At 46.5% G+C, this 15,914-nt stretch overlaps 1 protein-coding gene across 4 annotated transcripts in view; it reads right to left on the reverse strand.

Moving 5' to 3' along the window:
• Positions 1-15,914, reverse strand: part of LOC147202007 (myomegalin-like) — a 140,929-nt gene that overhangs the window by 33,935 nt on the left and 91,080 nt on the right. For all 4 annotated transcript variants that reach the window (XM_086115971.1, XM_086115972.1, XM_086115973.1 and 1 more), the window contains exons 23-25: positions 14,593-14,850; positions 14,092-14,223; positions 5,360-5,537 (exon numbers count right to left, since the gene is read on the reverse strand). In XM_086115971.1, coding sequence (XP_085972097.1) covers positions 5,360-5,537; positions 14,092-14,223; positions 14,593-14,850 — 568 coding nt within the window. The remainder of the gene's footprint in view (positions 1-5,359; positions 5,538-14,091; positions 14,224-14,592; positions 14,851-15,914) is intronic.

The following is a 15,914-nucleotide window of genomic DNA, read 5'->3' on the forward strand; positions in this document are numbered from 1 at the left end:
ATAAGATCTGCAAAAACAGAGATGCAATACTAAGGCCACCAAAATAGACCCCCTCAACGCTTCGGCTGTGCCCAGATTTCTGTCCATAAAGGTTATGAACAGAATCGGCGACAAAGGGCAGCCTTGGCGGCAATGCGAACCAAACTCTAACATCGGTGGTATAGGGACCGAACAGCCCGTATCAGGGGGTTCGGTACCCCATACTCCCGAATCACCCCCCACGGAACTCCCCGAGGCACACGGTGAAACGCCTTCTCCAAGTCCACAAAGCATATGTAGACTGGTTGGGCGAGTTCCCACATACCCTCGAGGACTCTGCGCAGGGTGTAGAGCTGGTCCACTGTTCCACGGCCGGGACGAAAACCACACTGCTCCTCCTCAATCTGAGGCTCGACTTCCTGATAGACCCTCCTCTCCAGCACCCCTGAATAGACCTTACCAGGGAGGCTGTGGAGTGTGATCCCTCTGTAGTTGGAACACACCCCGGAGGGTCCCCCTTTTTAAAAAGAGGGACCACCACCCCGATCTGCCAATCCATAGGCACTCTTCCCGATGACCACACGATGCTGCAGAGGCATGTCAACCAGGACAGCCCCACAACATCCAGAGCCTTGAGGAACTCTGGGTGGATCTCATCCATCCCTAGGGCCTTGCCACCACTTTTTGACCACATTGATGACTTCAGCCACAGAGATAGGAGAGCCTGCCTCAGAGTCCCCAGACTCTGCTTCCTCCAAGGAAGGCGTGTTGGTTGAGGAGGTCTTCGAAGTACTCTGCCCACTGACTCACAACGTCCCGAGTCGAGGTCAACAGCGCCCCATCCCCACTGTACACAGTGTTAGTGGTGCACTGTTTCCCCTTCCTGAGACGTCGGATGGTGGACCAGAATTTCCTCGATGCCGTCCGGAAGTCGGCTTCCATGGCCTCACCGAACTCCTCCCATGCCTGGGTTTTTGCCTCTGCGACCACCGAAGCTGCGTTCCGCTTAGCCAGTCGATACCCGTCAGCTGCCTCTGGGGTCCCACAGGCCATAAAGGCCAGATAGGACTCTTTCTTCAGGTTGACGGCTTCCCTTACTGCTGGTGTCCAGCAGCTAGTACAGGGTTGTCGCCACGATAGGCACCAACCTCCTTACGGCCACAACTCAGATTGGCCGTCTCAACAATGGAGGAACGGAACATGGTCCATTCGGATTCAATGTCCCCCGCCTCCCCCGGGACATGGGAAAAGCTCTGCCGGAGGTGGGAGTTGAAACTCCTTCTGACAGGGGATTCCACCAAACGCTCCCAACAAACCCTCACAATAGGTTTGGGTCTGCCAGGTCGGACCAGCATCTTTCCCCACCTTCAGAGCAAATGGATAACAACGAATTGTAAAAGATGTAATGAAAAGATCAGACAAGGTGCTAACTGATTGATATGCGCAAGCTGCAAAGGACACAATCATATTAAATGTGTCACCAACACAAGACTTCAAGCTGAATGATGTAAAGCCAATAGAGAGTGGAAATGTCAAGAATGTACAATGGCTGGAGAGACTACCGATACACCAACTGATACATTGGGATATTCCTGAAGAAGCGTGAGGTGGAGGTCTTGTAATCTTTATCAAGAGACAACTACCTTATGCACTAGACCCAAAAACAACCAATCTACGCGGGTTAGAAGAACAACGTATCAAAATTCCTTTACCAGATCTGGAGAACTTCACCATCACAAATCTATGTCTCCCCCCAGCTACCTCGCTCTACCTCCAACGCATCTGTAAGTTGAGGGGTTCGTTGTTTTGGGATGGATTGCTCTACGTTTGGAATGGGTAAAAAAAAGGAGAATGACTTCTTTGAACACAGCTCTTTTTTTATTTTTTTCAACATCTGCCTCGTAACTCTCTCACGAACACTCCTCCTTCTAGTAACCACCCACCTTCCTGCTTTTCTTCCCCAATCACATGTAAGCAACATAAGAATATTTCAGAAAGTATTAAACAGAATATAATTTAGGTAACTAACAAAGAATATAATGCTTAAATATAAAATGATAATAATTAACAATTTAACAAAAGCTTACACATCCAATATAATGAAAATGTGATTCCGATCGCAATTGAATGGAATAGTGTTATCTGTGCTGATCTTAATGCCCACAACCCGCTGTGGGATAACATGATGACTGCTGATGTTCGAGGTCAATCACTAGCAGATCAAGTCCTAGATGAGAATGGGACCTTTGCCAACAATGGCACTCCAACACGGCAAGACCCAGCGACTGGTGTCCTCTCTTCGCCTGATATCACCATGGTTCATGAAGCCCAGACAGAGTATTTCTCATGGGAGGCGGCCAACCTACTCTCATCAGACCACAAGCCAATATTCATCACCATTATGTTTCCAGCGGCGATAAATAAAGGAAAAAAAGAGATTAGTTTGGGACTGGAAGTCCAGAGATGTACCAGTATTCACAATGGAAACAGAAGAGCTGTTCAAGGACTGGCATAAAGAAAGACCGCAGAAAGTCAGCAAGGAAGTAGAAAAGTTTAATAACCTTGTGTTGAAGGCAGCAAGACTCAAGATTGGATTAAAGGCAGTCGATATGACAAACGAATGTTGGAAGACCAAAGAAATTACACAAGCTGATAAAGAAAGAGATCGGCTGCAAGAGCTAGATGGTTTCCACAGCGAAAGATTTAAAGAACAAGATGAGAAAGTGAAAAACCTGGTTAAGGCAAGAAAGCTGGAAATCTGGCAAAGGAAGATTATCTCAGTGAAGGGTAAGACACAAATGTGGAGAGTACTTTGAAGCTTAACAAACCCAACAAGGAAAGATCAGGCAAGAATCATTATGCATGGTGAAAAACAATTAATTAGTAATGTAGACAAAGCCAATGGGTTCGTTAAGTATTACCACCGAGTAAGTTCCCTAAAATTAACCAAACATGACTGAGGAATGAAAGGGCTTACTAACGGCAAATTGCGAAAACAAGATAATGAAAAGTCCATAAAGATAGAATTAACAACAGAAGAGGTGAAAGCAGCAATACAAAAACTCAACCCATCAAAAGCGGCCGGACCTGACCACATCCATCCACGCCTTTTACACCATATCGGTGAAAATGCGCTGACAGCCTTAACTGGCATCTTCAACAAATCATGGTCTACACTCCAAGTCCCGCAAGAATGGCGTATTGCTGACATCCGTCCGATACTAAAACTAGGGAAAAATCCCAATCAATCCCAGCCACAGGCCCATATCACTAACTTCTGTGATCGATAAAGTGATGGAAAGGCTTGTGTGCAATAGACTGCGGTATATAACTGAAGAAAGACATCTCTTGACCGAAAACCAAGCAGGGTTCAGGCCTAGAAGAAGTACAGAAGACCAGCTTCTAAGATTATCCCAGTCTATCAATGATGGCTTTCAACAAAAAACGATGAAGAGAACAGTAATGGCACTTATCGACTTTACAAGGGCATACGATGGTGTCTGGCGATATGCCTTGGTGTATAAGATGATGGAGAAAGGAGTGCCGACACACATCATTAGATAGATACAATCATGGTTGTCGAATCGATTGAACTGGATTACCTATGAGGGAGAGAAAAGCCGACAGCTCGTCTTCAAACAAGGTGTACACAAGGTTCGGTGCTCTCTCCCCTACTCTTCCTGTTTTATATTGATGATTTGGCCAAGGATATCCTGGTGCCAAGTGCACATATGGGCACCCTCATGTTTGAACAAGGTCTTCGTTATGGACAATCCGTGACAAGCACAGAAGTCCAATAAAAAAAAAAAAAACACCACTCGAGTTCTGATCGGGGGGGCCGTTCCTCCCAATCACACCCTTCCAGGTCTCACTGTCATTGCCCACGTGAGCATTGATGTCCCCCAGCAGAATAAGGGAGTCCCCAGCAGGAGTACTCTCCAGCACACCCTCTAAGGCAGGTATGCCAAGCTCCAGGCCTGGAGGGCCACTTTCCTGCCTGTTTTCCAGCTCTCCCGGCTGCAACACACCTGATTCAGATGATCAGCTCGTCAGCCAACTCTGAAGCAGCATTAGAACGATCCTGATTATTTGAATCAGGTGCGTTGCTCCTTGGAGAGCTGGAAAACAGGCAGGACAGCGGCCTTTGAGAACCGACTTTGGACACCCCTGCTCTAAGGACTCCAAAAAGGGTTGGTACTCTGAGCTGCTGTTCGTTGTATATGCACAAACAACAGTCAGGACCCGTCCCCCCACCCGAAGGCGGAGGGAGGCAACCCTCTCGTCTACCGGTGTGAACCCCAATGTACAGGCACTGAGCCGGGGGGCAATGAGTAGGCCCACACCTGCCCTATGCCTCTCACCATGGGCAACTCCAGAGTGGAAGAGAGTCCAACCCCTCTCGAGAGAACTGGTACTAGAACCCAGGCTGTGTGTCGAGGAAAGTCCAACTATATCCAGTCAGAACTTTTCTACCTCGCACACAAGCTCGGGCTCCTTCCCTGCAAGACAGTCACCTGTCTTGCATTCCACATCCCGATAGCTCGCTTCTGGAGCCGAGGATCAGACCGCCAAGGTCCGCCTTTGGCTGCTGCCCAGCTCACATTGCACCCGACCCCTTTGGCCCCTCCCATGGGTGGTGAGCCCATGAGAAGGGGGACCTACGTTGCTTCTTCGGGCTGAGCGCAGCTGGGCCCCATGGGTGTAGGCCCAGCCACCAGGCACTCGCCAACGAGCCCCAGCTCCAAGATGACGGCTCACGGAGGGGTCCTTAAATGCCATATGCTGTATTTTTAACTGTGCACCATATGCAACATTTCCAACAGAGGAAGATGAAGACCACTGTGTCAGCTTGCCAGCCACTTTTCAACACCACAAAGAAGAAGAATGAAGAAAACTCAGGGCACTGAATCCTCTGCAGCGCCTTCATCAGCACCTGCCTCCCCAACAATGCCGCCTCAGTAGCCTCAACTTGAACTTGGCACGCTTAAGAGGAATCCTCCCATGATAAGAAATCACTGGCAATGATTTCTGCGATGACAACTTTGACTTTCATCGAAAATAACGTTTCCATCCTTCTCCTCCGTCTGCACATCGACATTGCTCTAAAGGTAAGTTACAGTATGGTACTACTAAAATAGTACGTACAATGCAGCTAATTGGCATAATTCCCTCTGAAGAGCCTCTCAGGACTCATTCTGTTCGTATCTTGGGGTCCTCTTGCATTGACATTACAATCTAGCAACTTGATTTATTCTTTTGTATTTTTGGATGTATATAAAGAAAATGGAGTCACTGTTTCGTACTTGTCCTTGCATGAATGTATAGACGTAATCTAAAATATGCAAAAGCTTAGGTGACAAAGAAAAAAAAAGACTCAAACCTGTTGATTGTGTCTTGGTTCCTCAGTCTTACTTGTTTTAATTCTGTGATCTCCTTGTTTAGAGCTTCAGCCTGAGTTTGAAAATTCCTGCTGTGCTCCATCCACTTCAATACTTCTAACTTGGTCTCTTTCCGTTGGCTTTGGTCAAGGAGTCCAACCTCCTGCATCTGCTCCACCACTTGAAGAGAGATAAACAAAACAGAGTTCATATACGATAGAATCTCTTCATGATTTTAATCAAAATCTAAAAAATGAATAAATTTTCGCGCGTGTGTGTCTTTTCAGGAGTGGCTAACTGAAAAAGCATAAAAAGCCTAAAATAACAAATTCTCACAATTATGGATACACTAACTTTCAATGTCAAGCCACAATTAAGAATGTGCTCACTGAATTAATATTCTGGTTTGCTCATTTCGCTATCCAAGGATGTCAGAATCCTCCCTGAGCTGTTGTTACCTTATTGTGTTGTAGGGGTTTGTGTGTCCCAAAGAACAGAGGCGCTAAGTTGTCTGGGGCTTGATGACCCTTGCAGGTTCTCTCGGGGCAAAAAGGTCCAAGGTGATGGACCAGACAAAGCATGGTTAAAAAATAAAAAAAAAACTGAGCCCCTCCGTGAGCCGTCACCTTACCGTGGTGGAGGGGTTTGTGTGTCCCAATGATCCTAGGAGCTAAGTTGCCTGGGGCTTTATGCCCCTGGAAGGGTCACCCATGGCAAACAGGTCCTAGGTGAGGGACCAGACAAAGCATGGCTCACAAAACCCCTTATGATGAACAAAATAAATGGAACCCAGTTTCCCTTGCCCGGACGTGGGTCACCGGGGCCCCCCTCTGGAGCCAGGCCTGGGGGAGGGGCTCGTTGGCGAGCGCCTGGTGGCCGGACCCATGGGCTCAGCCCGAAGAGGCAACGTGGGTCCCCCTTCTCATGGGCTCACCACCCATGGGAGGGGCCAAACGGGGTCGGGTGCAGTGTGAGCTGGGCGGCAGCCAAAGGCGGGGACCCTGGCGGTCCGATTCTCGGCTGCAGAAGCTAGCTCTAGGGACATGGAATTTCACCTCTCTTGCAGGGAAGAAGCCCGAGCTGGTGTGCGAGGTAGAAAAGTTCAGACTGGATATCGTCGGACTTTCCTCCACACACAGCCTGGGTTCTGGTACCAGTTCTCTCGAGAGGGGTTGGACTCTATTCCACTCTGGAGTTGCCCACGGCGAGAGGCGCAGAGCAGGTGTGGGCCTACTCATTGCCCCCCGGCTCAGTGCCTGTACATTGGGGTTCACACCGGTAGATGAGAGGGTTGCGTCCCTCCGCCTCCGGGTGGGGGGACGGGTCCTGACTGTTGTTTGTGCGTACGCACCCAACAGCAGCTCAGCGTACCCAACCTTTTTGGAGTCCTTGGAGGGTGTGCTGGAGAGTACTCCTGTTTGGGACTCCCTTGTTCTGCTGGGGGACTTCAATGTTCACGTGGGCAACGACAGTGAGACCTGGAGGGGTGTGATTGGGAAGAATGCCCCCGCCCCAATCAGAACTCGAGTGGTGTTTTGTTGTTGGACTTCTGTGCTCGTCACGTATTGTCCATAACGAACACCTTGTTCAAACATAAGGGTGTCCATATGTGCACTTGGCACCAGGACACCCTTGGCCGCAGTTCGATGATTGCCTTTGTGGTGTATCATCGGATTTGCGGCCGCATGTTTTGGGCACTCGGGTGAAAAGAGGGGCGGAGCTGTCAGCTGATCACCACCTGGTGGTGAGTCGGCTCCGATGGTGGGGGAAGATGCTGGTCCATCCTGGCAGACCCAAACGTATTGTGATGGTTTGTTGGGAGCATCTGTCAGAATCCCCTTTTAGAAGGAGTTTCAACTCCCACCTCCGACAGAGTTTTTCCCATGTTCCGGGGGAGGCGGGGGACATTGAGTCCGAGTGGACCATGTTCCGTGCCTTTATTGTTGAGGCGGCCAATCTGAGTTGTGGCCGTAAGGTGGTTGGTGCCTGTCGTGGCGGCAACCCCCGTACTCGCTGGTGGACACCAGCAGTAAGGGAAGCCGTCAAGCTGAAGAAAGAGTCCTATCTGGCCTTTATGGCCTGTGGGACCCCAGAGGCAGCTGACGGGTATCGACTGGCCAAGCGGAATGCAGCTTCGGTGGTCGCCGAGGCAAAAACTCGGGCATGGGAGTAGTTCGGTGAGGCCATGGAAGCCGACTTCCGGATGGCATCGAGGAAATTCTGGTCCACCATCCGACGTCTCAGGAAGGGGAAACAGTGCACCACTAACTCTGTGTACAGTGGGGATGGGGCGCTGTTGACCTCGACTCGGGACGTTGTGAGGTGGGTGGAGTACTTCGAAGAGCTCCTCAACTCCACCATGTCTCTGCAATATCGCGTGGACAGCGGGGAGTGTGCCTCTGGATTGGCAGACCGGGGTGGTGGTCCCTCTTTTTAAAAAGGGTGCGTTCCAACTACAGAGGGATCACACTCCTCAGCCTCCCTGGTAAGGTCTATTCCGGGGTGCTGGAGAGGAGGGTCCGTCGGGAAGTCGAGCCTCAGATTGAGGAGGAGCAGTGTGGTTTTCGTCCTGGCCGTGGAACAGTGGACCAACTCTACACTCTTAGCAGGGTCCTCGAGGGTATGTGGGAATTTGCCCAAACAGTCTACATGTGTTTTGTAGACTTGGAGAAGGCGTTTGACCGTGTCCCTCGGGGAGTTCTGTGGGGCGTGCTTCGTGGGTATGGGGTACCGAACCCCCTGATACGGGCTGTTCGGTCACTATACCACCGATGTCAGAGTTTGGTTCACATTCCCGGCAGTAAGTCGGAATCATTTCCAGTGAGGGTAGGACTCCGCCAAGGTTGCCCTTTGTCGCCGATTATGTTCATAACCTTTATGGACAGAATTTCGAGGCGCAGCCGAAGCGTTGAGGGGGTCCGTTTTGGTGGCCTCAGTGTTGCATCTCTGCTTTTTGCAGATAATGTGGTACTGTTGGCTCCTTCAAGTAGGGCTCTCCAACTCTCACTGGAGCGTTTCGCAGCAGAGTGTGAAGCGGTTGGGATGAAAATCAGCACCTCCAAATCTGAAACAATGGTCCTCAGTCGGAAAAGGGTGGACTGCCCACTCCAGGTCGGGGAGGAGATCTTGCCCCAAGTGGAGGAATTTAAGTATATTGGGGTCTTGTTCACAAGTGAGGGCAGGAGTGAGCGAGAGATCGACAGACTGCTCGGTGCTGCGTCTGCTGTGATGCGAACTTTGTATCAGTCTGTCGTGGTAAAGAAGGAGCTGAGCCAAAGGGCGAAGCTCTCAATTTACCGGTCCATCTACGTTCCAACCCTCATCTATGGTCACAAGCTATGAGTCGTGACCGAAAGAAAGAACGAGATCCCGGATAAAAGCGGCCGAAATGAGCTTTCTCCGCAGGGTCTCCGGGCTCTCCCTTAGAGATAAGGTGAGAAGCTCGGTCATCCAGGAGGGGCTCAGAGTCGAGCCGCTTCTCCTCCACATCGAGAGGAGCCAGATGAGGTGGCTTGGGCATCTGATTCGGATGCCTCCTAAACGCCTCCCTGGTGAGGTGTTCCGGGCATGTCCCACCGGGAGGAGACCCAGAGGACGACCCAGGACGCGCTGCAGAGACTATGTCACCCAGCTGGCCTGGGAACGCCTCGGGATCCCCCGGGGAGAACTCGAAGAAGTAGCTCGGGAGAGGGAAGTCTCAGCTTCCCTGCTAAAGCTGCTGCCCCCGCGACCCGGCCCCGGATAAGGGGTAGAAGATGGATGGATGGATGGATGGAATAAACCTGAGGAGAATGACCACGAACTGAACAAGTTTCCCCTTCGGGCGTGGGTCACTAGGGCTCGCCTCTGGAGCCAGGTTAGGAGTTGGCGCTAAACCAAAAATTACCCCTATTGTCGTAAAGAAATATAAGAAGCTTGAGTGGGAGCAAATGTTTCTTTACATTGACCCTATTTTAAGTTGATTAAGCCAACCACATCACTGTTCCATTTTAAAAGAGTCTCTGATAGATCAGCCCATTGATGGAATCAATAACTGAACTCAACTCTCAGCCCATTCTATAAACATATAGAGAGTTGGTTACTGGATAACCAGTACTGTAGCCAGTAACAGGCTCCTCAATAACTAGTGACGAAGGAATGCATTATTCTCACATTAGCTTTTTTTTTTTTGTTTTGTTTAGTTTTGGTTTTTTGTTTTGTTTTGGTTTTTTGGTCAAGTCAATATTTGCAGGCAGGAAAAGTAATTGTGTATTAGGGTATTGTGGTACCATGAGTTTCAAGGATGAGAGTGAGGCACTTAAATTTTACTGAAGAGCTTTATTTTAGAACAGGCAATACAGTTCTGTGAAAAAGTATTTGCCCCCTTCTTGATTTATGTGTTCTCTGTCGACTTATCCCACACAATGGTTTCAGTTTATCAAACCGATTTTAATTAAGGGTGTGGAAAAGAATCGATATTAATCGATAGATCGATGCGCATGTGCGGGATGAGAGTGCATCGGCTCATTCACTGGGTATGACGCAATTGACGGGTGAAATCTAGATTCATCACGATGCGTTGGTGGGTATCGGTAAAATCCGATGCAAGCGCTGTTTTATTCATGTTAAACGTCACCTATCTGCTGTTTCCTAGGCGCAATGAATGCACCATCATTATTTAGTGTTTTGTGTTGAATACGGACGGAAGCCGTGAGTCACATACAGTACAGTACACTCCTAGCGAAACACTATGGAAGTTCGCACAGGCAGCAGTGAGGAAACTACTATATTTAATGCACCCGCAACATTCAGATCTTGTGTTTGGAAATACTACGGCTTCGAAAAGAAAGACGGAAAGCTTGATAAAACCTCCGTAATTTGCAAAGAATGTCGCACAAAGAAGCCATGCAACGGCAGCACCACAAATATGCAGACCCACTTAAAACGATGGCACCACATCATCGACAAGTTTCCCGCACCCTCACCCGACTCCCCGTCCAGTTCCTCGTCGGACACCGGAGAAACTCTTGGCAATCCAGGTCAGGATCAGAAAAAAAATCGCCTCTTATTTTGGGGGTCCCCTTGCAGCTCACTGTGACCGCGCAATGGCAATAACTAAGGCCACTGCTTATTTCATATGCAAAGACCTCCAGCCTTACAGCGTGGTGGACAACGAGGGTTTCAGACAGCTCGTGCACGTTTTGGAACCCCGGTATAAAATACCAGACAGGTCTGTGTTCACTTACAAGCATATTCCCGATCTGTACAACAAAGTGAGAAGTGAGATGACTGTGTCGCTGAACAGTGCGCAAAGAGTTGCACTTACAGTGGATGGGTGGACGTCTTGCGCTACTGACTCATATATAACAGTGACGGCACACCACGTTGACAAGGAGTGGGAAATGCAAAACTTCGTTCTTCAGACCAGAGTTTTCCGTGAGTCGCACACCAGAGCAAACCTTGCGGAGTTACTGCACGACGTTTGCCGCGAGTGGAACATTGGCGATAAGAAGCCAGCGTTAGTCACGGATCATGCCACTAACATGATACTGGTGGGGTCTGGCACAGAAATGAAGCCGGATGTGCAATGCATAGCACACACACATATTTTGTCCTCGCAAAAAACATTTGCAGTAGACCAGGTGGAACCTATCCTGGTGAAAATAAGGAGAGTCGTTACACTATTTCACAGAAGTACTAAAGCATCCAATGCTCTCCGTGATCAGCAGCACAACTTTGGTCTGGCACACCACAAGCTAATCCATGATGTTTCCACAAGGTGGAATAGTTCCCTTGATATGTTGGAACGTTCCTGGGAACAGAAGGATGCTGTGGCGGCAGAATTAAGGAAAATTAAGACAAGGGGAGAACCACTGCCTCCCCTCTCAGATGATGAGATGAAAGTAATCCCAGAAATTGTGAAACTGATGTCCCCCCTGAAATTGGCAACCAAGCTCCTCAGTGAGGAAAAGACCGCACTATCTCCATCGTTTCTCCACTACTGACCAAACTACGGTCAGAATTTGGAGAAAACTACAGCGATCTAGCTGCAATTGGCAAGATGAAAGAAAATTTCAGACAGGACTTTGATTCCCGTTACAACTACATCCAAGACTTCCTCGACAATGCCTCAGCCCTTGATCCCCGCTTCAAGGACCTGTACTTCATGGTTGCTGACAACACTGCAAAGGATGTGATATTCCTGAAGATAGCACAACAAGTGGAGGATATGGTAAGAAATAAAATATTATCAGCAGTTAGTTTTACTCTTCGTATTTTCCATCTCACTTAAGGGTTTTCTTTTTTAGTTATAATGATATTATATGTATGTATTTATTTATTTATTTATTTTCACATGGAAAATAAATCAACACCTATGCTTGTTTTCAACACTTGTCCAGGTTGTTTTTTTTTAGATGATGATGATGATGATCATTTCATCTGCTCTCTGCTCTGCTGATTGTCAGGCAAGGGCTGATGGTATGCTGGATGATGAGAGCCAGGCAGCTCAGGCAGAAGGTGATGGGAGAGGCCACAGGGAGGAGGAGGAGTACAATGAAAATGATGTGGAGGAGATGGAGGAAGATGAGAGAAGTTTGTTTTGGGACTTGGTTATGTTATCTATAATCGTTCATTGATTTGAAAAGAGGTGTGATGATGGTATTGTAATGCAGTCATATGTATTTAACTAATAACTAGTTTAATATGCTAATATTATTGGTTCGCACAGCTGTGTGTGAATTAATTTGGAGCATTACAAAGTGAGTTATGAGGCTGCGCTATTGTTTATGATTCCTGTTACTGTATCAGCACCAGGAGGAGGATGTGCATTATACAGTTTTTTTGTTGTTTGTGTTTGATAGGATTATAGACATATTGTTTTGACTCATGTTTCTTTTGTCCTGTCTTTGTCTTGCTTTGTCTTGTCTACCCCAGATGATGAGCCAGAGCCTCCCAAGAAGAAGTCCGCTATGGACCAGTTGCTTGGAGGTTTCCTTGCTCCTAGAGCACCAGAGAAGGCCATAAGGGAGAGAGCTAAGGAAGAAATAACAAAATACAGGAGGAGGGATGGGTTAGATGTCAATGGTGAGGTGTTGCAGTGGTGGAAAAAACAAGTAGATCTTCCACTGCTTTCAAAATTGGCCAGGAGCTATTTGTCCGTCCCTGCAACAAGTGTTCCCTCTGAACGAGTGCTCAGCACAGCAGGTGACATAATAACAGAGTGCAGTCAGCTTCTTCCTGAACATGTGGACCAACTAATCTTCCTGGGAAAAAAAAACCCTGAAGCAGTGCCATATGAAGTACATCACAAAGTGAGATGTTGATCGTGAGAGTGGCATTTACAGAAAGATCTGTTTTCTTTTTTTGACTATTTTGGACATTTCATTTTGAGACACTCAGTGAGAGTGGTCTGTGTACGCTACAATACACACAGCCACTTTGAGCCTGTGACTGCCATATTGTTTAAATTGTATTTTATTTTCTGTCCTATGGAGATGGATATTTCATAAAAGACACTCAATGAGAGTAGTCTGTTTGTGTTTACACTCCAGCAACAGCTGTGAGTCTCAGGTGCCAAATTGTTTACATTTTCTTTGCACAAAATCCAATTGTGAAAGGGCTTAAATAAGTTGTTTTACACATTCTACTGTTTATAAGGAATAAAGTGGTATCCTTTTTGTAATACCATACTGAATTCCATCTTTTTTTTAAACTTTTTTTCTTTGCTTATTTGCATCATGTTTAATCGCACAATATCGCAACAAATTGCATTGTATCGTATCGGATCGCATTGATTTGAACTAAATGTATATCGCATCGTATCACATCGTGAAGACGGTGAAACGTATCGCATCGTGTCGCCAGAAAATTCCATGTATCGTTTAAGTATCGCATCGCTGGTAGTGCATCGAGATGTGTATCGAATCATCCTCAGTGCTGAGATTGCCATCCCTAATTTCAATATCAGACAGAGACAACCTAAGGAAAAACAAAAAAACCAACAAAAAAATCACAATTTATCAATGGAAATTTAATTTATTAATCATCTAATCATGAACACATCGGCTGCGCGCCGCGGGATGGCTGGCCAGCAGCTCGCTGGAGGCTACACTGCCAGAGCTGCATAAAGGCAATGCTGATGAATGTTAATTAATGTATAAGGTTTTATAATAAAAGATTTAAGTACAAATGTGTACTGCTATAGTCTTTGTCTCAAATATGTAAAGTACAAATACTGCTTACAAATTTTAAACATGCTGGTGGGACCCACAAACCCTTACACAAAAATTCCTAAGGGGGTGGGGGTGGTGGGCAAACCCAGCTTCGTGGATTTTCATCTTTCGCAGGTGGTCCCGGTCCCCATTACTGTACGTTTTCTGGTGTCCAAATATTTTCTTTGCGGACTGCTGTTCTCCTCATCCAGAATACTAACGTCATTGGAAAGCTTATCAACTGAGTCAGGGCTTATGTTGGTTGGCGCACCTGGAGAGACCGATAGCGAAAGACAATATATTTTGGATTTTTTTGATTTTTATCTCTGGTATTTTTATATCTGGCTGTGCATGTATTTTAAAATCCTGCTTGAATAGGATGATTCAAGAATGATTACATACATTCTATGCTTTTTTAAATCTGCCCTGTCTTTCCCAAAAGCAATAATCTATTCATTTGTGGTGCAAAATAAGATGACTGAAATAATAAAATAATTTTATATTATTATTTAATTTACAAAACGTGTAAATAGTTGCAAAACCTCTCTCAGTAGCAATAGGAGCCAGTTTGTCCTCCAGCTGCTGCCTGAGGCGATCGTTTGTCTGAATGGAGTCCTCCAGTCGTTCCTCCAGACTTCTGATCTGAAGTAGGTGCTCCTTAATCAGATATGAAGCTACAGAACAGCACAAGTTAAAATACTTATTCAGGTTTCTTTAACAAAGTATAATTTTTGTATTTAGGGTTTAAACACCAGTGGTCGAGTTAAACTCGTGTGTGTGTGTGTGTGTGTGTGTGTGTGTGTGTTTTATATATATATATATATATATATATATATATAGAGGGAGAGAGAGAGAGAGAGAGAGAGAGATGTACATGTAGATATAGATCGATATAGATATTTTTAGCTATACACTATCTATATTGATAGATATACAGTCATCTAGTAGATATATAGTCATCTATAGATATAGATATATATATCTATGTCCATCTATGTATATATCTAGAGAGACAGAGATGAGAGCGAGAGAGCATTAATTACCTGTGTGGCTTGTACTCAAATGATATCCTGAAGTTTCTGATAAAATGTCAGTTTGAGGTTGATTGCTCATCTGCCACAAGACACTGTTTTCCAAAGACCCAGCCTTTTCTTTCATGGTTAAGATGTCATCCAAATGACTGCTGAAAAGAGGGGGCTGATAACTAGAGAAAGAATTGGGGGTGAAGCTGGAGAAGACTGGCTGCTGGTGAGCAAAGAATGGGACACCCTGAACTGAATTCGAGCTGGGAGTTGAAGTACCTGAAATGCAAACAGAAAACACAAATCATGTAAAAGGCACCAAAACAAAATGCAAGAATATGGTGAGGATTCAGGCAAATGGAAGATTTTACAGCAAGTCCTCCTAACTGGACCAAACTGCACTAAAGTGCAATTCAAGAAAATTCACCAAGGTTGAAGAAAGGGAACATGCATTTTAAAGCATGCAATTTCTCACATGATCTGCATGCAAGAATGCAAGAAACTAGAAAGCAAGCAGAATCTTTTTTTTTTCAGTGCCTCTTGTAAGGTTCGAACCAGACTTGTGCAAGATGCTCATCAGAACACTAAAAACTCATCTGTGCATCCAGCTACACAGCCCCTTCTTAGCTTGCACCTTAACCTTTGACGTTGACATAACGGTGATTTTGCAGAAACCGACTATTTGAAACAGTGACGTGTGGCGGGGTCAGTCTGCTGTTATGGAGGACTATGTTAATTGGAGAACATTTACTGTTGAGAGACAGAAATTCCAAGGATTTGGACCATTTTAAGTTAAACAATAGCTCAAAACAATTAGCTAATTAGCACCCGTTTCAGCCTATAAACAAAAGATACCTGAAGGACAGTGCCAATGATGATAATGCACATAGTTTGGCCACGACATTCGTCAAAGGAGAAGAATCCGTGCTTGGTGGTTGTGCCTACTCGGCAGCACGCCTGTACCAGCACATATTTTGATTGGGAGGAATGTCGACGCCATTTGACTGTCAGTGCTGGACAGCTTGTGTTTTTTGCGACTGTAATGGGCAGCATTTTTCACAGCCCCGTTTTGTTCAGTGGAGATGTCAGCGCTGTTGGACAGTCTGCGTGAATGCGGCTGGATGGATGGCTGCTGAAGTTGAGGATGAGGAGAGAGGAGCGTCGGCGCAGAGCGCCGTGTGTTTGGAACTGAGAGTCGCCGCTTGGAGTTGAAATGGATTTACATGGGACAGGAGAAGTGAACCAATCTCTTTTTTTCATCAATGGATGCTCCAGCTTCTTGTTGTCTTTGAAACTTAGCTTGTAGCCGATGTGTGCACATTTTGAGCATGACGTCTCTGATC

This window comes from Hippocampus guttulatus, chromosome 7 (genome assembly GCF_054856545.1).
Source record: "Hippocampus guttulatus isolate MCC_2025c chromosome 7, RoL_Hgut_1.0, whole genome shotgun sequence".
NCBI classification, from domain to species: domain Eukaryota; kingdom Metazoa; phylum Chordata; class Actinopteri; order Syngnathiformes; family Syngnathidae; genus Hippocampus; species Hippocampus guttulatus.